A 21,495-nucleotide genomic window follows, 5' to 3' on the forward strand; every position below is an offset into this window, starting at 1 on the left:
AGACAGCCTTGACCTGGTCTCGTCCCCCTGCTGTTAGCAGTGACACGGGACTGGAGGTGGGAGCGTCCAGGCCTGACCTGTGGGCCCTTCAGTCTCCTGTTGAACGGAGATTAGAGTTTGGTACCAACTGCAAGACTGTGGGCCACAGTCACTCAGAGAAGAAGTGTCCAGGGTTCAGGGAATAGCCTTGAGTGTCCAGCCCGTGATCCGTGATCTAGAACAGAGATGCAAAGGCTCGGCCTTTAAAGGCAGTTTGGGGGAAAAGCACAGACCTTGGAGTTGGCACACCTGGGTCCATCCCAGCTGTGAGGCCCTGGCATGTCAGCCTCTCCACACCTCAACGGCCTCATCTGCATAATGGAAATCATAATCTGGGTGAAGTTCCCAGCAGATCCTCACTGTGTGCTCGCTCAGTCCCCCCTCTTCCTCTGCTCTGTGAAAACAGCTTCTGTCATAAATCCCAGGAGCTAGATAATAAAGCATCAGTCTTGTGACTGTTACTGTCGTATTGACAGGAAAGGTGTGCTGATAGCTTGAAATGCGCTAGTGGGCTGCTTACAGTTGTCAGTCTCTGATTTCCAGTATCCTCGTGGGTTATCGTAGCCTCATGTTTATCTGCACAAGTAGCCTGTTGGCTGTAGAAAAGGATATTCGTTTTTAAAATTCATTTTGAGTGATTTCTTGAAAGGATGGGTTTGGTACTAATTTACATCCCATAGTATTATCATACTTCCTCAATTCTTAGATGCCTAAAGACTTTTTTTACATTTCTAAAATTGGAATGTGCCATACAATAAGTGTCGAAAGAAACTTGCCAGCCTTTCTTTTTTTCTCCAAACACTGATATTAAGTGATGGTCTCCTGAACTCCCAATCGCGTTGAAATAGAGGGGGTACATAGAACAAGGCTGTTTGTCTCCATTAACTTTCTCAAGGCTTTAGGTGACCAAGAACTAATAATAAAGCATCCTTCCCTAATAATCTAAGCAAGGAATTATGTGGCTGTGGGCGTGATGGTTGTCTGTGATTCTTTTCCATTTTCTCCCACTAGATCTTTCTGACTCACCACATTGATTCCCCCTAAGAGAACAGAGGGCTGGCCTGAGCCTCCTTCCTTGAATGCCATTCCTCAGAGGTTAGGCCACATCTCGCCTACTGGTGGATGCTGGGCTGGTGCTCCTCGGGCAGAGGCTGGTGTGGTCAGGGGCTGGCGTGGGGACCCCTCCACCTTCTAGAGTACGTCTGTAGGGCCAGAACCAGGGAGATCCTAGCTCTTACCTCCACACACGCATAGAAGGAGGACTCACGGGTGTCTGGAGGCAGAGGTTGTGTGTGGGAAAGGTGTTGCCTAGCCGTCTCGTTGAATCATTGGCCTGAGAGCTTGAATTGTTGCTGCTGGTGGTTCACGAGCTTCTCAGCCCTTTTATCCCCAGCCTGTCTCCTGTACAGAAGGTGCAGCAAAATGTGAGCTTGAGCTGAGCAGAAGTTCTTTGTAGAGGTCTGACAGGATCGTTTATGAAAACTTGCTGTCTTTTCCTATTCCTGAGAACGTCTCCAGTAAGATAATCCCATCAGAGGGTTATTTATAAAAAGCTGTGGCTACATTCCCACATCTGGCACAGTTTAACCCCGGTCAGAGATGATGATGCCGATGATGATTGTCATTAGGAAAAGTAAACCTTTAATGTCACAAAGCAAGGAAACTGAGACTTTCTTTTTGTAATGCCATTCTTTCTTTCCCTATAGCTCTTGGGACCTGGTTCCTAGAATGTTTGTTTTAGAACTTGATAATGTAAGGTCACTTAAGTCAGGTCACCCATAAAACTCTCTTTTTGGAACAGACATATGCATACTAATATAATACTTTCTTGTATGTGTATTCCTAGTCCTATAGATGTCAGGGTTGCAACACGTTAACTTATCCCATTGTCCCAGCTGCTCTCATGATCTGCAAATCCATGTAAGACCTTGGAGAGCATGGGCAGGCTTTCAGGTCTCAGGCACTTCAGACATGTGCTCGGCCAGCACTTCTCATATTTGACCCCCAACATGCTTCCAGAGGCAGAAGAGAGAGAACACATTCTACTGGTAGACAGGGGGTGGGTTCTGGGACCACAGAGTGGTTTCTTGGTTTGTGAACTAGTGGTACCTGGGACTTCTTTTGTCTATAGAATTATGTGCCCTAAAATAGTACAGCTTGCCTGAATAAGTAGAACAGATCATCAAATAGTTTGTTTTTATCTCATTAGTGCCAGTGAAGTTCATGAATATCTTCCAACAGACAGCAAGGCACTGAGCCACGTTTTTGGATAGCACTTCGTTGTGAGAGCTTCACGAGGGGTTCAAGGAGATTATAAGGTTTTTAAAAAGAAGTCACTGTATAAATTATACCCCGTATCTCTTAACTAAGGAAAATTTAACTACCAGTGCCCAAATAGAAAATATAAAACATTTTAAATAAACCAGCTCAGTTTTTGCTAAATCACATTGTCTGTGTGTGTGTTCTTTCCAGACATATGAAGATTCATGAGAAGGACCCCAGCAGCGCTACAGCTGCAGCCCCTCCGTCCCCACTGAAGCGCAGGCGGCTGTCCTCCAAAAGGAAACTGAGTCACGACACAGAGTCAGAGAAGGAAGACCCAGCGCCTGCTAAAAAGGTCCTCTCTGCCTCCAGCACAGATGTGCCTGCCCCAGGGACTCTTGGCAGAAATCCCTCCAGCCTTTATTTTCGCAGTCTGGGGGCTTGGCGGACACCCGTCCCAAGCTTCTAACCTCTGTTTCCCTGCACTGTTTCATAAGGTCTCTGGAGAAAAGAGTGCCTGGTTGCTCTTCCTTTGTGGAAGGAAGAGCCCCCCGCTGAGCCCACTGATGATTTGAGGGGCTTGTTTCATTGTTCCCAGGCTTTTGTTTCTCCAGCTAGCATGGAAGGTTCCTGAGTATTAGGGACTCTTTTGTCCTCACTCGTGTATTCCCAGTGCCTGGCAGGTCCTAGGTGCTCCGTGAATATCTGCTGAATGGATGAGTGGGTTGAGGGTGGGTGGGTGGGTGCTGCTGTTGGGTGAGGTTTTGTTACATGAAGCGTTGGTCAGTAACATCCTTAATGCCTAGGAGGGAGGCGTCCTTTTCCTTTCAGATTCTGGATTTAGTGTCGGCTTCTCTGAAACAAACCACGTGGGAGCCCTCCCTTGTGACCTAATGTTTTTACTTTCCCCTAAGATGGTAGAGGACAGGCAGTCGGGTGACATGGAGAAGAAAGCTGATGAAGTGTTTCACTGCCCACTGTGTTTCAAGGAGTTCGTGTGCAAGTACGGGCTGGAGACCCACATGGAGACCCACTCAGATAACCCGCTAAGGTAGGAGAGAGGCTGGGGCGGGCCTGTGCTCTGGGGGCTCCTCCTTGTGATGTGTGATGCAACCTACCTCCTGTTACCCCAGCCTGGGCTGTGAGGCCATTAGTGAGGCCGATCAGAGTGCTTGCGGGGGTGGAAGTGGGGCTGAGAGGGGTCAGGGCAGGTGGCTGCAGCCCCGGGAGGATTCACCGGGGTCACGGCGCCTCCTGCACTCCTGGCGGGGCCCCCGGGCGATCCCCATGAGCCCCCGCCCACGGGTAGCCTCCTAGCACCGGGCTTTGGGCAGCAGGCACGTTTTCTTCACACAAGGTGTTGCAGCCCAAATGGTCGTTAGCTGCGCCCGTGTGTGTGATAAGGACGGGGAGGGCAGATCAGGTGCTCGTGGGTGTCTGGAATGGGCTGGTAGCACAGAAACCTAGGAGAGCATTTGGGGGCAAGACAGAGTTCTGTCGTGCAGGACACGGGACCTGAATGAAGCCCGTCGCAGTAGCAGCAAAGGTGATGGTTCTGCTGGTCCAGGCTCCACATAGTTTTTCTGATTTTCAGTGGTCCCAGGCGGACCTCCGGTAGAATTTGGGGCTGGGGTCGGGGGAGAGCTCGGCTTGCCTCCCCGACCTTCTTGCCTACGTTTTTATCAGGCAGAAAGCCCTTTGTTCCTGCTGAGCAGGTACCCTATTCCTCTCTGAAACTGCTACTGTATCATTTTTAAGGCGCTGTAGGGGAGCCTCTGGTATCGTGAGACTTGAAAGTGGCACGTCCTGAGAGGCACAGCTGAAGGTCCCCAGAGCGGAGGCCAGTGCGTACGTGGTCGCAGCTTTGGGTTTCAGAAGACAGCTTGGGAGTGCAGAAATCTGGACATGTGTTTGTCTGACTCACCAATACATCGACCACATTTCCTTCCTGGGGGCACATGTTTGGTTGTGACTTAGGAGTGAAAAGGTCTGAGGCAGCTAAACATGTTTGTGTTGGGGGAAAAAGCCTAATTGTCCAGTAACATAGAGTCGTGTCAAATAATCATTATCCTTAATCACATTAGCGTGACATTTTTCCATTAGAGAGAAAAAAGAGTTTATGGGGAGATTAAACTCTGAGCAATGGAAGTGCTAGAACACGTCTTCAGGTGACTGCCCGTCTTGGGAGACTCCTGGATGTGACGGGCAGGCACGGACTGGTGGCCAGGCCCCTGGGTCCCTGTCCCGCCTCTGCCCGCATGGGGCCTGGGCCAGCTGCATCTGAGCCTTGACAGAGAGCTGGACCAGATCGTCCTTGTGTTCCCTTTCAGGCCTGAAATTCTGTGACTCTGAAACCTGCCTCTTAGCAGTTGTTCTTCTGTCTACCAAGAAAGAGCACTTGGCTCTTCCTTCTGTAGGCCCTGTCGTTCTGAGAGATTCAGGAACTTGACTTCATGGTTTCATTAACGTTCACAGCATCCCAGGACGCGGGCTGGTGGTGGGTGGTGACTATTGGAATAGTTCTCTAGATGCAGGACCTGAGCGAGCGGAGGTGAAGTTACCAGACAAACCTCACGTGGTGAGTCGTGGGCAGAGGCAGGAATAGCAGCTGCGACCCCCGACCCCCGTCAGCGCTTCTGACCCGGCGCTGCAGGGTGCCTCAGTCCACACACTGCTCCTCTCTGGGTTCCTCCCGAGGTTTTCTTTCACTTTGTGTTGTATTCTGTGATCAGATACCATCTTAGGAACTACCCATTTACCCTCTTCTAGATGATTCTGTCCGACAGGGAAAATGACTCTCGAGAGAGATTTCTGGGCAGCTGGAGCCTGCACGGCACAGTGTATAGCGATGATAGAGGCAGATCGGGTGTCCCCTCCTTTAGTGCTGGCCGGCACCGGGGCGTGGGTGCGCCTGGAGTGGGGCCTTCTGGACCGGCACCTAATCTGGGGACAGGCTTCGCTGGCTGCTTGGAGCACATGGAGACGGGAAGCGCCGTGGACACTGGTTCGCTGTTTCACATGACTTGGTGCGTGATTCACTTGCCGTGACGCCAAGGCTGTGAAGTTAAGCCTCAGGTCCTCCCTGCCCACTGGGTGATAGCATCCTTTGTTTGGGGAGGGCGGACTGGAGGAGTTCTGAGCCTGGTGGGGGGCTCGGCCCCTCCCGGCAGTGGCGCGAGAAGAGGTTGGCTTGCATCCGTGGTGGGGGCAAGCATGGCATCCCGTCTGGCGGCTGTTGCTGTGTGGGTGGGTCTTGTGCCTGGGAACCAAAGGAGTTAATTACAGAACATAGTTAATTTCCCTTCTCTCCCCTCTGCTCTGCCCTCCCCGTAATGGCCTGCCATCAGAGGATGCCATGGGGACGGGCATGAGCCGGCAGGGCCCAGCCAGGCAGCGAACCGTGACGGTAGCTGGTGGGAGAGGCTGCTCGTTAACCCAGAGCTAAAATAGGCACCAGCTCCATTTGCAAACCCCAGAGGCAGCAGAACCACAGTGGGATGCTACCAGATTAGACAGAAAGTTTATAACTCGAAACAGCTGTTGGCTTCTTTCTCTCCCTCTCCTGCCCTTACCGCCCACCCCCAAAGCTGGCAAGGTGCCCGTTGTTCCTTAATAAAAAGCATTGGAAATCCAAACTCATGTAAGCGCCGAGGCCATTCTCCTGCAGTGCCTTGTGTTTCAAGTTAACGAAGTGTAAGCGTAGAGCAAAAGGAAGACACAAACCACTGTAGTGGTTCTGGCTCCGAGTGTCGGGTTTGTTTTTGCCCTGGCCCTTCTGTACAGCCCCCCAGACAGGAGAAGCAGAGGCTTGGTGGGAGCTGGCACTTGGGACTGGAGGTGACAGAGTGTTCAGTGAGCAGCTGGATGCAGAGAGGACATCCCTGTGTGAGGGTGCCTGGGTGTTGAATATCGTGCCCGGTTATAAGAATAGAACAGAGCAACAGGCCGTCCGCCACCCTGAGTAAAGTTAGCTGGGAGGGAAGTCCAGGTCAGCACCCACCAGTGCGAACAGGAGGAGAGCCACAAGGGCCACCTTAAGTTTTCTAGTAGCCACATTCTAAAACAGGAAGAACAAATAGCCAAATTGGTCATGCTTTGCTGAAATTGATCATGCTTTGCTGGTATACTAATATATCCAAAATATAATGTCAGTACAGAAATCGTCAGTGATGTGATTTACATTCTCATTCTCATACAGTCTTTGCCATCTGGTGTGTGGGGCATGATCGCAGCCCATTTCAATTGGAAGAGGCACATTCCAAGCCCCCGGCAGCCCATGGATAGGTGCGAGCCTAGGACAAGCCCACCTGTAGCTGGGAGGGCTTTGTCTCAGACCCCGCCCCCCTCCCCCCTCCCCATTTTGTGTCTGAATGACTAGCCTCTGGCTAATGGGGGCTGGGCTGGGCCGGGGGGACCTCTGGGTAGTCACGGTGGCACTGTGGCTGCAGCTGGGGGCGAAATTTGGCAAAAGTTATTGTATAATCTTACGTGGCTTCTTGATTAAAGGAGATCGGGTAATAAATAATTTTTAAGTTAGTTCAGCTAAAATGTATCCGGCAAATGAATGAGTGCTTGTTGTGTGCCAGGCCCTTGACCAGACTTAAGAAAAAAGCGGTGACAGTGGAGACAGGGCCCCTCGAGGGCTGTCGGCAAAGAGTAAGAGCGATCACAGCAGAGTGAAGTGGGTCAGTTCAGGGCCAGACAGGCCAGCAGCCTGTTTTCCACGCAGAGGGAGCCGGGGAGCCGGAAGGGTTGGCGGAAAGCTTCCCACGGCATTTTACACTGGATGCTGGGGCGCTTGCCCGGGGCAGGCCCTCCTCAGTCCAGTCCAGTTACCGATCCTGGTCGTCTGTGAGGAAAACGTTATGGTGATGCCCTTAAATCTACATGGGGAGTTGGAAGGTGGGGACCCGAGTGGGCTCTGCGGGCACGCGGCGGCACGGAGGGGAGGGCAGGTGCCCACAGGCATGGAGGGCGGGCTGCCAGAGGTGGGGAGAGTCGCCAGGACCTTCTTCTTCTGGATTCTCAAGTGTTCCAAGGAACGTTCGACCACCTGCCCTGCACCCCACCCCCCCTCTACACACTCCCGTCACCTGCAGGGAGACCCTAAGACTGACTGGCATGGCGCTGGTCCCACACTTGTTAAATGTCATCCTAAAAATAGGGAGAGGGTATAACAGAATACTCTACAGCATCTCCTATAAGAGCCCCGGGGGTCTGAGGCTCAGCCAGGTGGAGGGCAGATTTAAAACGTTGCTGGGGGCTGAGGGAGGAGAAGATCCGCCCCCTGACTGGCCGGAAGCTGGAGGCCTCTGTCCGGGCGGCCCCTCCCCACCCTGCCCAGGGGCCTCTCCGCCGGCCGTGCGGAGTGGGGACTGCCGCCGGCTTCTGGGCTCACCCCAGCCGCCCGTTGAGCAGTCCCTGGACCTGCCCGGCTTCCCGCTGCGTTGCTTCGGTCGAACAGACCTAGCAGGGCGTCAGGACGCAGTGTGCAGCCCGGCGGATTCCTGGGCGTGGGGAGGGCAGGCTGCCCCTGGCCAGGGCCCTCTCACAGGCCGTCACTGTTGCTCCCAGCAACTGGGAGAGATTAGTGCAGCTGTTGGCTGTCAGCTCTGCGGCTGGGAAGCGGGGGAGGGCAGGGAGGGTGGGCACCAGGGGAGAGGAGTGTCTGAACCGGGCGGGGCTCTGACGAGAAGCTGTTCGCACTCGCCCCTCTTGCCTCCGTAGACAGAGCAGAGAAAATGAAGCATGGAATCCCTTTAAAAAGGAATGTCAGCCCCTCGATTAAAACACTGTAATGAGCAAGAAATTCAGTATCTCAAGGAAGCAGCCAGGGTGACTGCCACTTTCTCAGCAGGGTATTTCACGGGTTCTGACGACAGGGCCGGGCCTGCTGCTGCTCGGGGAGTGTCGGGAAGACTCCCAGTCGAGCCGCCGTCCGGGGCCCAGGCGTTAAGGACGTGACGTGGGCTGTAGAAGGAGCTGGGACACCTGCAGTAACCATCCTCTGAACACACAGCGCAGCAGCTGCAGCAGGGGGTGGTGAGGGAACCGGCTGCAGCCTGACCGGGGCCTGGCGTCTCCGTGACTGTGGGCTCAGTCTCCCCGTCTGGAAAATGGACTTAGGGCCTGTGTGAGGATGAAGGGAGCATCCACAGTCCCCAGACTGTGACAAACAGTCAGTGAACATTTACTTCTGATACTATTATTTAGAACATGTGTTGTTTTTAATATTTTAGCCCTTGCGACACTTACAGTCATGGGTTCATGTCGCTCTCTGGGAATCCCATTCCGGTAAAATAGAGAAGGAAGCCAATGCCGGGGCTTCTCCAGGTACCATTTCCTTGACAGAGAACATGAAAGCAGTTTGGCCTTTAGTCTTTATCGTTGTAAATAGCCACTTGTATCTGATTTTGCTTTTGTAAAGATTGGTTGACTGAATGGCTGTTTACATTTGGTGTGAGTCCTGCCTCCCAAGTGTTGTGATCCAGCTGCACAGAAACCCAGACGACTGGAAGCTGGGAAGGTCCTGATACCTTTGAATTATAGAACCGCACACCATTTCCCTTAGATTGTTGGGGAAACCTGAGATTCTAAAGAAATGTGTTTCCTGATGTTTGAAATTTGCCAAAGCAGTCTTTCAAAAATATGTTTAGCATAGTGAAAAAAATTTTTTTAACCCTTTCTTGTGGCAGTGGGGGTCGTCTGTCTGTCCCTTAACTGGGAGACATGATAGAACAATGTGGAAGTAAGGGGTCACCAGATGATACAGTATTACTGTAGCAGACCCTGGGAGGAGTTAGTCCCAGAATTGCTTAGCCACAAGGCTTAAAAAAAATTTCTTTAAAGCTTTTTGGTGGCCTTGTTTTCCATTTCTGTAGATGCTTTTGCTGGTGATTTTGCCTCCACATTTACCTTGGTTTGACTCAATCTTCTGTGTGTGTGTGCGAGCTCCCCTCCATTGTAGATCCTTCAGGAAGGTTAGTTGGGAAACCCACTCTGGTTAGTGGTTACACGTTCCTTGTTTCACGGCTGATGCCTTTAGTTGTGAGAGTTCGTCCTGCTAAGTCACTGTCAGCCCTACTGTGAGCTGCTCGGTTGACAGCTTCTTCCCGTACCCCTACTTCCCGCACAGCGCCCACGCCGTCATATCATAGCACGTGCCTGCCCCAGCCCAGAATTCTGCAGTTTTCTTCTGAAAAATAAATAAGAAGGAAGGGCACGCGTTGTGAAGAACGGCTTCCGTGGTGCCCTGCCCCGTTGGGTGCGCCGTGGTACGTGTCAGTCCTCGATTCAGTGACTTTCAGATCCTGACGTTTGTTTTTTTGAGACTAGTCCTGGATCTGGGCATGAACAAGAACATCATTCATTTGCATTGAAGCCCTCTGAGAACTGAAAGGACAAAGCCCCAGCTAACAAAGGAGAGTACTTCCTGGACCTCCCGGAGCTGCCTGGCCCATCCCTGGCCTGAGCTGTGGCTGGCAGGGTAGCTTCAAGATCAGTGCAGTTTGCCACTCTCGTGGAAGTCAGCCTTCTCTGACCACGTTCACAGTGTGCTCTTCCCGGCGAGGCCCAACGTCAGGGCCAGAGCCCGTGTGCTGAGAGACTGTGTGAGTTTGTTTGATTTCTGAAGGAGAAGGGACAGGACAGGCTACAGATCCAGCGCGTGGTGGAGGTGCTCTGGGATCACAGTGCCTCCCTCCAGCCCCAGCGCTGGCAGCCCCCAGTCCTGCCATCTGTCCCTTTGTTTCCCGGGGGCCACAGTGGAAACTTGGCTCACTCCCCTGCCTGCTGCTGGGGGGCATTTCCCTCCCCTGGGACCCCCAGCCCAGCCCCTCCTGTCTCTGCTTCACACCTCCCCAAACCCCCTCAGTGACGCCGCAGGTGCTGCCACAGCAGGCGGAGCAGATAAGCTGCAGACAGCTAGCTGCTTTCCCTCCGCTTCCAGAAGTTCCAACCCTGCGCGGCCCCAAACCTCAGCGCTTCCCTTACCACCCACCCCGAGTAAACTGAAGTGCTGGAGCCCCTGCCCCGGGAGTAGAGCCGCCCTGAGGGAGGTGGAACCCTGCAGCTGGGGGAGCAGGACGCTCTCCCAGCACTCTGAACTGAACGTGCTTCCTTTCTCAGAGAAGCATTTGCTAACACGTGCTGGGATTCAAGTGCTTTCTGGGTGAAGTGGGCTCTGGTGAACTGCCTTGGGTACAGAAACGCTGTTGCTGTGAGCAGACGATTTGGGGCTCACATATAGGTGATCATCGTTCCGTAAGCCAAGGGCAGGCAGGATGTCCACATTGGCATTCGTCCCTGTGTTTCATAAGTAAGCTCACCTTTACTTAAATTGTCCTTTAGAGTTTTTTCAAATGATGAATTTTTGTTTTCTTTACGGTAGTCTATTTGAGTATGTGATTTAAAAAGAAAAAAATAAAGTTTTGTTCTTAGAAGAGTGGGTGGAATGTTATTAGCTTCTTTAAACCCTACAGCTAGATACACTTTCCCCCATTAAATGCATTTATCTTACTGACAGCAAAAGTTAGTCTCCATTTGGAAGAGTTACCCTCAGTTTGCAACTTAAGGCCATCTCCGTTGCCAGAAAATCCGAAAGCAGCCTCTCGGATCTGTAAAATTTCCCCCTGGCACGTCGTCAGATCACTTGCAAAATGAAATCATCCTCCAGTCGCTCTGCTGTGACTCTTAAGTACAGTTCCACTCCATCTAAATATTTTACAGTGTGCTGTTCACGAGTTCCTGGCAGGGTTGAAAGATCCCCCAGACCGGGGTCGAGGAGAAGAGTGGTGGGGACCACCCGATCAGTGGCTGTGGCCTAATGAAGGTGACAGACCGAAGCGAGGTTAGCAGATAGCCCCAGACCAGCGCCTGCAGCCAGCTCGTCACCTGCAGATGTGCAGTGACCTCCACCAGGCCTCAGGAGGAACCGAGTGTCTCTGCCTGACGAAGGCCACCTGAACGTCTCGGGGTGACGGTTTTCCATAATGGTTTCCTTTAAAGTCTGTCCGCAGATAGAGGTCCAAGTGTGAGATGGGGGGGCAGTGTTTTTTCCCACGAGGGTTCTTTCCTTCTTTTTAACCAGCCTCTTGATGTGCTTCTGATTTCAAGGCAGATTTTTATTTTCTCTGCCACTTTTCAAGAAGTTTGTTTGTAAGGTGATAGTCTGCATCCTTTCAGAAGTGAAATAGGAGCACCTTGATTGAAATCCTGTGGAAACAGAGGTGTGATGTGGTGGATGGAGGCCTCGTTTCACGGCATTAGGAGGCTCTTGGTGCATTTGCGTGCAGGCTGTGGCTCTAGGAGGGAACGGGGGTGATGAGGAAGCAGGGGGTGCGGGGCAGAGACAGGACTAGAAGGAACACACGTTTCCCCCAGTGAGTCTCCAGATTGAACAGCAGCAGTGGAGAAGTTCTGCTGTTCTGGGAAGTTCTCGAGAGCGAAAGGAGAGAATACATCCTTTGGAAATTAAAATTCCATTTTTTCTGCGTTTTTGTGTTTGCTGTCATTGCCAGGAAATGGGTTATTCCTGATTTTTTTTTTTTTTTTGTACCTAGCGCTATAAAATAATGGTTAAATTTGGTCTAGCACCTTGCAGTTCTCCGAGCATTTGGTTACCTGTTATTCACAGTAACTCTAAAGATCCCCACATACAGATGAGAAAGAAAACGGAGACTCATAGCAGGAAGGGAATGAGCGCTCCCAGGCTTGTAGCTTAAGTTGTTCATAAATTCGAGATCCTCTTGCTTAATTCTCACTAATTTATTTTCCACACTTGTCTGGTGTAAGAGGCGCCTGGTGTGCTTGCACATATACAGATTCCTGGGTTCCTCCTCCAGTTACTCTGATGCCGGCCCATCGGCAGTGGCCCCAGGAATCTGGTTTTTAACAGGGTCACGAGGGGACTCTTATCTCAGGCACGTTTGGGAAATTTTACACAGCAGGCAGCTGAAATACAGATCAAACAAGTTGTCCAAGGTCACACAGTCTGACTCCCCATTCCCAGCTGGGACTCCCTGGTCCCTGCGCCCATCCCCCCACTGCTCCACACCTGCCTTCCTCAGAGGACACAGCCTGTGGTTGGTGCCAGGTAATTCTGCCACGTGTGTATGGAGCGCAAACTCGGTACCAGATACCAGAAATGGGAAGGGTTTGAAGGTGAATAGGAGAATGAAGGAGGAGATGGATATGTCTAGATAAATGGTGCAAACTCAGCGTTACTGAGAACTCACGGCTACGGTAGAAGGGCAGTAATCCTTATCGCCACCTTCCGAGACACTCTCCATTCCCTTGTACAACCCACGGGTGATGCCCTCACGTGGAATACTCATGGCCAGTAGACTCTGCACTGATGCCATAGTCTCAAAAGGTGGGGGGGTTGTTCAGAAAGATCTCTGGGGCACAAAGGCAAAATAATCGGACTTTTCTTCACTCATCCTTTAAAGCTTTCTATTTTTATATTTTATAATGTACCTGGTACATTATATATGTGTGCATATAAATACATAAAGATACATAACACACACACATTTCTCCAACAGCAAGCAGATACGGGATAAATGCTCAAAAACGTTCTAAGTCTAAAGTTAGAAGCTCAAGGTTAAAAGCTCGAGAAGCGTGCAGCCCCCTGCCCAGGCCCACCTGCTCACCTTCTGCAGTTGACATGCAGGCTGCCGAGGGTCAGTATTATTTCTCCCCAACCTGTTTATGTCAGTAATACTTGTAATTATTTGCTGTAATTTAATTAAATTTTCTGTAAGCCAGCGAAATATTGTTGTTGTTTTTTTTTAAAGAATAGTCTGAAAACTAAGTTGGGCATACTTGCACATAATCCAGATTGGACAGGTTTTTGTTGTTGCTGTTGTTTGTTTGTTTTGCTGTCAAATTTAGGGTGGGCAGGACAGCTGTGAACAGTTGAGAGAAACAATCATAAGAACCTAGGATGCTGCTTTAGTTTGGTTTGCAAAAATCTAAGTTCTTGCTCTACCTGAAAGCATCTAAAACCAGAAATCAAAGATGCTGTGTTATGAGTGTGACTCCCAGTGATGACGACATGGATCTTCTTCACTCAGTGGAATTAGACTCAAAGCTAAGTCCTTGGCCCCCATAAAAGATGGGCGAGATGAACGTGCAGTGGAGTCTTGTTACACAGCAGGTACGTTCCGTGAAGTCCCCACAGACACAGAGTTAGTGGGCGCTGAACCATTGTTCCTGGAGGAAACACAGGGTTAGTTTCCTGTGAGCCTCTGGTCACATTTTCATCAGCTAATTGATACGTAACCTTGTTGTATTAAGTGTGTTTCTGTTTAAAGACACTCTATGTAGTATATACTGTTGACTCATCAACATTGAACTCACAGCCGACAGCACTCTAGCTCACGCCTGAACGGAGCTCATCTAACACGCGTATTTTCTCCACAAAGCACGTCACAGCCTTCTTGCTCTTGGCGACACTGGGTGGCACTTCAGTATTACGCTTGGGGACCATTTTATTTTATTTTTTAAATTTATTTATTTTATTTATTTATTTTTGGCTGTGTTGGGTCTTCGTTGCTGCGCGGGCTTTTCTCTAGTGGCGGGGAGCGGGGGCTACGCTTCGTTGCGGTGCGCACAGGCTTCTCACTGCGGTGGCTTCTCTTGTTGTGGAGCATGGGCTCTAGGCACGCAGGCGTCAGTAGTTGTGGCACACGGGCTCAGTAGTTGTGGCTCCTGGGCTCTAGAGCGCAGGCTCAGTAGTTGTGGCACACGGGCTTAGCTGCTCCGCCGCATGTGGGATCTTCCCGACCCAGGGCTTGAACCCGTGTCGCCTGCATTGGCAGGCAGATTCTTAACCACTGTGCCACCAGGGAAGCCCTTGGGGACCATTTTAAATAGCAGACTCATCAAGAAGAAGCACTAAAATGCTAGAAATGTGGCAGCACTAAAGAGACAGTGAAAAGGACACTTGTTTACAGTAGGAGCTGAAACGAGAGGGCAGAGCGTCTCCTTGTCCAACCCCAGCAGGGAACGTGTGCGTCAGGCAACTCAGATTCTTCCCACTCTGTTCTCTGTTGCGTTGCCTGTCCAAGCACACACCGCGAGTATTGATTTGGGTTTACAAATAAATTTTGGCAAGTAGGCAAATTCACAAACACAGAATCCGCAAATAATGAGGATCAACTGAATATGTTTTAGGTTGAGTAAAATATTAAATGTGCATGATTTTTTTTTTTTTAATGAGGACCCCCCCCACCCCACCCCTTTACCCAACTTTGATGAACGACCCTTTCTCTGCCAGACGGAGTGAGCCCTGCTGCCTTCTGAGGGCGAGCGAGAACCAGACCTCCGCTTCCGTTGTGACGGGATGGTCACACACCGGCAGGGTTGCTAGGATGCGCTGAGCTCACGTATTTGTTGCAATGTCCCAGCGCTGGTAAAAGTTAATTATAAACACTTTGCAAATATTCTACACAACATATATGTCGTCGGTGCTAATTGTTAACTCGGGAAGAGTGAGTCGTCGTGGACGTCAGGTGGAAGACGCCTGAGGGCCCACTGGGTGGCAGCTCCCTGCTGCCTTTGCGCTTGTCCTTTCTTTCTTAACCTCCTCTTAGTCTCACCTTTCGGGGAAGGCACAGACCAGCTTCCAGACAGTTCCCCGAACTTCACCTGCTTGTGGCCCATACAGGACAGAGGGGAGGAGGAAGAGGTGCAGGGAGAGAAAATCTGAACAGTGCAAGGGATTGCGGGAAGCAGGGCCGGGGAGAGACGGAAGCTGCGCTGTGCCGGCCCACGGCGTGAGAACTTTCCATACCTATAGGCGTCTGGGTTCTCTGCGGCCATCCCTGCCCAGAGCCTTTATCACAGTCGGTGAGCTTAACCAGCAGTCCCTCAAAAGGGGTTTGTGTTTTGAGTGGCTCGTGGGAACCCAGCATGCTAAATTTAATTGAATGATGACAGGAATCTCAGTGGCGAGATGCGGGTGCGTCAGCAGGGGGAGGGGGGTGTCGAGGAGGTGGGGACACAGGAGCGCGCCGCTGTGCCAGCCACGGCCCGGCACAGGGAGCGGAGCTGCACATACTTGGCACTGGTCTTTCGGCGCTACACGTGAAGCCCAGCTGCTTCATGGGTGATGCCGTTATCTCTTTGATTTCCAGAGAAGAATTTCAAAGCAAAAGAAGTTTCCATTAAGGTGTGTGCAGTGTAAGCTCAATCAGGTCGCTGTACCCCTCTGTGCCCCAGATTCCTTCTCTGTGAGACAGGGATAAGACCTGCCGTAGAGCTTTTGTGAGGGGCAGATGTGTTTGTATGCGTAAGTAGTTGGAAAGAGGCGCTGTCCAGTGGGATTTCCTGCGATCCTGGGAGTGAGCCAGGCCTGCACCGCCTGACGCGGCGGAGCCCGTGGGACGGGGCTCCTGTGACTGAGGACGTGTTAATTCATTTAAATAGGGCTGTCATGGCCGCTGTATTCAGTGCAGGTCTAGAGGATGCGGGTGATGTCCTAATGATTGTTGGTTTTTAAGATGGCTCTCAGTGAAGACCTAGAGGGCGGCACTGGTGTGAAACATGGAGAAAACGGAGCCACCGTTAGAAAGTGGTGTTGGTCACACGTCCATGTGGCCCAGGACGGGTCAGGTGTATGCAGTCATCTCTGAAGTGAAGCGTGATAGTCTTTCATCTTTCCGTGGACCGCATCTGTAAGAGTCTTTCTAGGATAGGGAGATGGCTTCATGGTAGGTGAGGGTGGGAGTATGAACGGGGCTCACATTTTGTCTTTGCTTCTTCCTGGCTGTGTGACCTCCACCGCGTTGCTGAACATTTTCGCGCCTCGGTGTTTTCCTCTGGAAGATGAAGATGAGAATGCCCACCCACCTGCCGGGTCGTGCACTACCCCTGTGGGGTGCCCTCGCACTTAGCGTGGGCTCAGCGTTCGGGAGCTATGGTTATTTCTTAGATAGATGGTAATAATAGCAGAATTGAATACATAATCGCTGTCACGTGCTACCAGTTCAGTTGGAGGATCTGATTATCATTTTATCCCAGTCACGTATCAGGGATGCTGATGTGACTGCTGCAGCTGCTGTGGAGATTTGTGCTTTTTGGCTTCTAAACGTTTCCGATAATCAGAATCCATGGAGCTGGGGGAGGGAAGTGTTCCCTCCACATCGTGTAACGCAGGTAAGAGCAAGTGGCCTCAGGTTCCCACCTCTCTGCTCTGTTCACACTTGTGCCGTCTGCAAAGACTGGGTATCCAGAGGCTGGTAGGACATACATTCTTTTTGAAAGGGAGAGGCTTTTGCTGCTCACCGTGAGGTGGCTGGCTTCTTGATGTCACATCCTTTTTGTTTTGCTCCCTTGAAATGAAGCAACGGAAAACACAATACGGCTAACGGGCAGGTGGACGCCCCGGCGTGGCTGCCTCCTTACGTCCTGTGTCTTCTTCCCGCAGATGTGACATTTGCTGCGTCACCTTCCGCACACACCGAGGACTGCTGCGCCACAACGCGCTGGTCCACAAGCAGCTTCCCAGGGACGCAGTGGGAAGGCCCTTCATCCAGAACAACCCCTCCATCCCTGCCGGCTTCCACGACTTAGGCTTCACCGACTTCTCCTGTAGGAAGTTTCCTCGCATTTCTCAGGTATTCCGATTGGCCCATGACTGGCAGCCGCCTCCGTGGTCCACACAGCGGGACTGAATTTCCTCACCTGAGGCTTCCTTTCCTTAAAATGCTGTCATTTGGGTTTTTTCTGTTTAGTAGTACCTTTCTCTTGAAATTCAGCTTGGCCCTTCCCGTTTCATTGAGTTGTTGAGTTGACGAGGGCGGGCGGCCTTCTATTTTGCGTGCTGAATTTCATGCTAACTGGCATATGAGTGTAGCTCATCGGTACTTTGCCCATTTGGGGGGCATTTGGGTTTAAAGTTGTGAATTGTTCACTACCCCACACAACCCTAGGTGAATTGAATTTGTATTTTTTAAATATTTCTTTAATATCGATATCACAGCTAAATATTTCTAGTGTTGTAGCTTCTATTCAAATATTTTGGGTCAGTGTTGGCCTGAGCTGTATTTGTGTTCTGCTTATAAAACACCTGCTAAAACTACTTTGGAACCCATTTTTTTCCAATTAAAAAAAAATTGAGGTAGAAGGTATCAACAGTGAAATCCTTCCATCACAGAAGCCCCAGACTCAGTGACTTATTCCACGTGTACATGACCACGTGCATACGTCCACGTGTGCACACGCATATGCCTATGTCCACGTGTGTACGTACCCACGTGTGTACGCTCATGTAGCCCCCTCCCCCACGGTGCCCCTTCCCAGGCAGCTCCTCTCCCGCAGTCACAGAGGAAGCCAGTTCTTCACTGATGGTGGTGGTTGCCATCAGTTAGGCTTGCAAGGCCCCCATTTTTAAAGAGAGAATTAATCCTACCTCTGTGGTGTTATTACTTAACCGTGCTTCGGTGCTGCCCTGCCGAGACATCCTGGGGATTGGCGTCATTCATCAAGCAGATAGGATTCGTAAGATGCTTAGTTGGTTTCCTTACTCAGTCCGGGAGTTAGCGAGCAGGGGAAGGTGGGCACCCTACGTGCCGTGGAGAAGGGCCGGATGCCGGGGGCAGCTGTGCAGCTTGGCGATCATTTCTAAATGCTCCTCTCTGTTCCCCTGCTTTCGCCCGCCGGCTTCCATGCAGGCCTGGTGTGAAACGAACCTGCGCAGGTGCATCAGTGAGCAGCACCGCTTCGTCTGCGACACGTGTGACAAGGCCTTCCCCATGCTCTCCTCGCTCACCCTGCACAAGCAGAGCCATGTCACTGCCGACCAGGGCCGGGAACAGCTGCAGGCCAGGGCCCTGCCTGGCGACGCCCCCGACCAGAAGGTCTTCCTGGCCATGCTGGGCCTGCAGCACATCGAAGACGCCAGGCCTGCACCGGCCGAGGAGCCGCTGCCGGATGACAACCAAGCAATACAGCTCCAGGCACTCAAGTGTCAGCTACCTCAGGACCCTGGCTGCACCAACTTGCTGAGTCTGTCTCCTTTCGAAGCTGCTTCCCTGGGCGGGTCTCTCACCGTCCTCCCGGCCACCAAGGAGAGCGTGAAGCATCTGTCCCTGCAGCCCTTCCAGAAGGGCTTCATCATCCAGCCTGACAGCAGTATTGTGGTCAAGCCCATCTCCGGGGAGTCGGCCATCGAGCTGGCGGACATCCAGCAGATCCTGAAGATGGCAGCCTCGGCCCCCCCTCAGATCAGTCTTCCGCCTCTGTCCAAGGCCCCCGCTGCCCCTCTACAGGCCATTTTCAAACACATGCCCCCTCTGAAGCCAAAGCCCCTGGTCACGCCGCGGACGGTGGTGGCCACCTCCACGCCTCCGCCCCTCGTCAACGCGCAGCAGGCCTCCCCGGGCTGCATCAGCCCTAGCCTGCCGCCGCCGCCGCTGAAGCTCCTCAAGGGCTCCGTGGAGGCGGCCTCCGACGCCCACCTGCTGCAGTCCCAGTCGGGGGCGCAGCCAAACACAGCCGCACAGCTCTTCCTGCAGCAGCCGCGCCTCGAGCTGCCGGGCCAGGCCGAGATGAAGACGCAGCTGGAGCAGGACAGCATCATCGAGGCCCTCCTGCCCCTGAGCATGGAGGCCAAGATCAAGCAGGAGATCACGGAGGGGGACCTCAAGGCCATCATGACGGCCCCCAGCGGCAAGAAGGCGCCGGCCATGCGCAAGGTGCTCTACCCCTGCCGCTTCTGCAACCAGGTGTTCGCCTTCTCGGGGGTGCTGCGCGCGCACGTGCGCTCCCACCTGGGCATCTCGCCCTATCAGTGCAACATCTGCGACTACATCGCCGCCGACAAGGCCGCGCTCATCCGCCACCTGCGCACACATAGCGGCGAGCGGCCCTACATCTGCAAGATCTGCCATTACCCCTTCACGGTCAAGGCCAACTGCGAGCGGCACCTGCGCAAGAAGCACCTCAAGGCCACACGCAAGGACATCGAGAAGAACATCGAGTACGTGACCAGCAGCGCGGCCGAGATGGTGGACGCCTTTTGCTCCCCAGACACGGTGTGCCGGCTGTGCGGCGAGGACCTCAAGCACTACCGCGCCCTCCGCATCCACATGCGCACGCACTGCGGCCGCGGCCTGGGCGGCTGCCCCAAGGCCCGCAAGCCCTTCGAGTGCAAGGAGTGCAGCGCCGCCTTCTCGGCCAAGCGCAACTGCATCCACCACGTCCTCAAGCAGCACCTGCACGTGCCCGAGCGCGACATCGAGAGCTACGTCCTGGCGGCCGACGGCCTGGGCCCCGCCGACGCGCCCGCCGAGGCCCCGGGCAGGGTGGAGGAGGGCGGCGCGGCCCTGGGCGAGCGCAAGCCCCTGGCCGCCTTCCTGGAGCCCCAGAACGGCTTCCGTCACGGGGCCCCCGCCCAGCCGCTGCCCCCGCACGTCGCGGTCAAAGTGGAGCCCGCCAGCAACTTCGCAGGGGACTTCAACGAGCCCCTGGACTTCTCCCAGAAGGGCCTGGCCCTGGTCCAAGTGAAGCAGGAGAACTCGGCCTCCTTCCTGAGCCCTTGCGCCTCGGCCCCGTACGACTGCTCCATGGAGCCCATCGATTTGTCCATCCCCAAGAACCTCAGGAGGGGAGACGAGGACGCGGCCGCCCCCGGGGAAGCCAGGAGGCCCGAGCAGGGACCCGCGAGCAGTGAGCGGGCCTCCCCCTGTCCGCCAGCCCGCCCCGCCCTGCCGGCGACCGTGGGCCCCAGCGGGCTCCTGGAAGAGCCCGCGGCCGCTGCAGCGGCGGCCTCTGCCGCCAGCGCGCTGGAAGCCCCGGCTCCGCCCCTGCAGGGCTCCGTTCAACTCGCTGTGCCCATCTACTCCTCAGCCCTGGTCAACAGCTCCCCGCTCTTGGGCAACTCCACCCTCATAAGCAGCCCAGCCTTGCTGCGGCCGCTGCGCCCCAAGCCCCCCCTGCTTTTGCCAAAGCCCCCCGTGACGGAAGAGCTGCCCCCGCTGGCCTCCATTGCCCAGATCATCTCATCCGTGTCCTCGGCCCCCACCTTGCTGAAAACCAAGGTGGCCGACCCGGGGCCCGCGAGCACCGGCAGTGACGCCGCAGCTGCAGACGTTGTAGGGGGCGCCGTCTCCAAAGCCACCACCGACGTCGCCGGCAGGAAGGGATCCAGTGACTCCCCCCCTGCTGCCACCAGCCCAGAGGCAGCCTCGCCCACGGAGCCGGGACCAGCTGGCTTGTCAAAGAAGAGGGGCCGGAAAAAGGGGACGAGGAGCCGGCTGCGCACCAGCGGCGGGGCGGACCTGGACTCCAGCGGGGAGTTTGCCAGCATCGAGAAGATGCTGGCGACGACGGACACCAACAAGTTCAGTCCGTTCCTGCAGAGCGCGGAGGACGACGCTCAGGACGAGGTGGCCGCGGACCACAGCGGGCCCAGCGATGAGGAGCAGGGCAGCCCCCCGGAGGACAAGCTGCTGAGGGCAAAGCGCAACTCCTATGCCAGCTGCCTGCAGAAGATCAACTGCCCCCACTGCCCGCGGGTCTTCCCCTGGGCCAGCTCCCTGCAGAGGCACATGCTCACGCACACTGGTAAGAGGGCCGGGCAGGCTGTGGCCCAGCCGCTGGGCTGAGGGGCAGCGACGGGTGGGGTCGAAGGAGGGGCCCTCTTCCCGCCTCCCCATTCCTAGCTTCTCTTCTCCCTCAGTCTCAGAAGCAGGGGCTTGCCTGATGGGGCCGAGAGTTTTTCCCTGTGTGCTCGTATAACCAGAATGGCCTGTTTCCGTTGGCTGGGCCTCCGAGGGCTGCTGGTGAAGGGAAGGGTCAGGCAGGGTGTTTTTAGGTGAGATGGTCTTGGGCCATCGCATCCCTCACGTGGTCGAGGCATTATCTGCTTGGTTGAGACATCATCTACTTGGTTACGCACAGGAGGCAGCTTAGGGGGACGAGGACTTTGGCAGAAGAATTTGCATTCAAGGCAGCTTTTAAAATTGCAGACATTCTGTGAAGTTCTTTTGACTGCTGTGTATTCATAAAGGGAAATATTGCAAATTTTGCAGTTACCTTTCAGTTCACTAAGGCGATTACATCTTCTCCTGTTCATCGTGAACGTCAGTGACAGAGTAGCTTTAGAATTTAAAAAATTTTGTATCTGTACTAAAATTGTTGGCTGTTGCAGAGAGAAACACGCAAATATAAATATTATTCTAAGTAACA

At 53.4% G+C, this 21,495-nt stretch overlaps 1 protein-coding gene across 5 annotated transcripts in view; it reads left to right on the forward strand.

Moving 5' to 3' along the window:
* RREB1 (ras responsive element binding protein 1) overlaps positions 1-21,495 on the forward strand; it is a 173,227-nt gene that overhangs the window by 134,895 nt on the left and 16,837 nt on the right. For all 5 annotated transcript variants that reach the window (XM_059937862.1, XM_059937860.1, XM_059937864.1 and 2 more), the window contains exons 7-10: positions 2,512-2,656; positions 3,216-3,352; positions 16,733-16,922; positions 17,979-20,871. In XM_059937862.1, the coding sequence (XP_059793845.1) occupies positions 2,512-2,656; positions 3,216-3,352; positions 16,733-16,922; positions 17,979-20,871 (3,365 nt within the window). The remainder of the gene's footprint in view (positions 1-2,511; positions 2,657-3,215; positions 3,353-16,732; positions 16,923-17,978; positions 20,872-21,495) is intronic.

This window comes from Balaenoptera ricei, chromosome 11, assembly GCF_028023285.1.
Source record: "Balaenoptera ricei isolate mBalRic1 chromosome 11, mBalRic1.hap2, whole genome shotgun sequence".
In the NCBI taxonomy this organism is placed as follows: domain Eukaryota; kingdom Metazoa; phylum Chordata; class Mammalia; order Artiodactyla; family Balaenopteridae; genus Balaenoptera; species Balaenoptera ricei.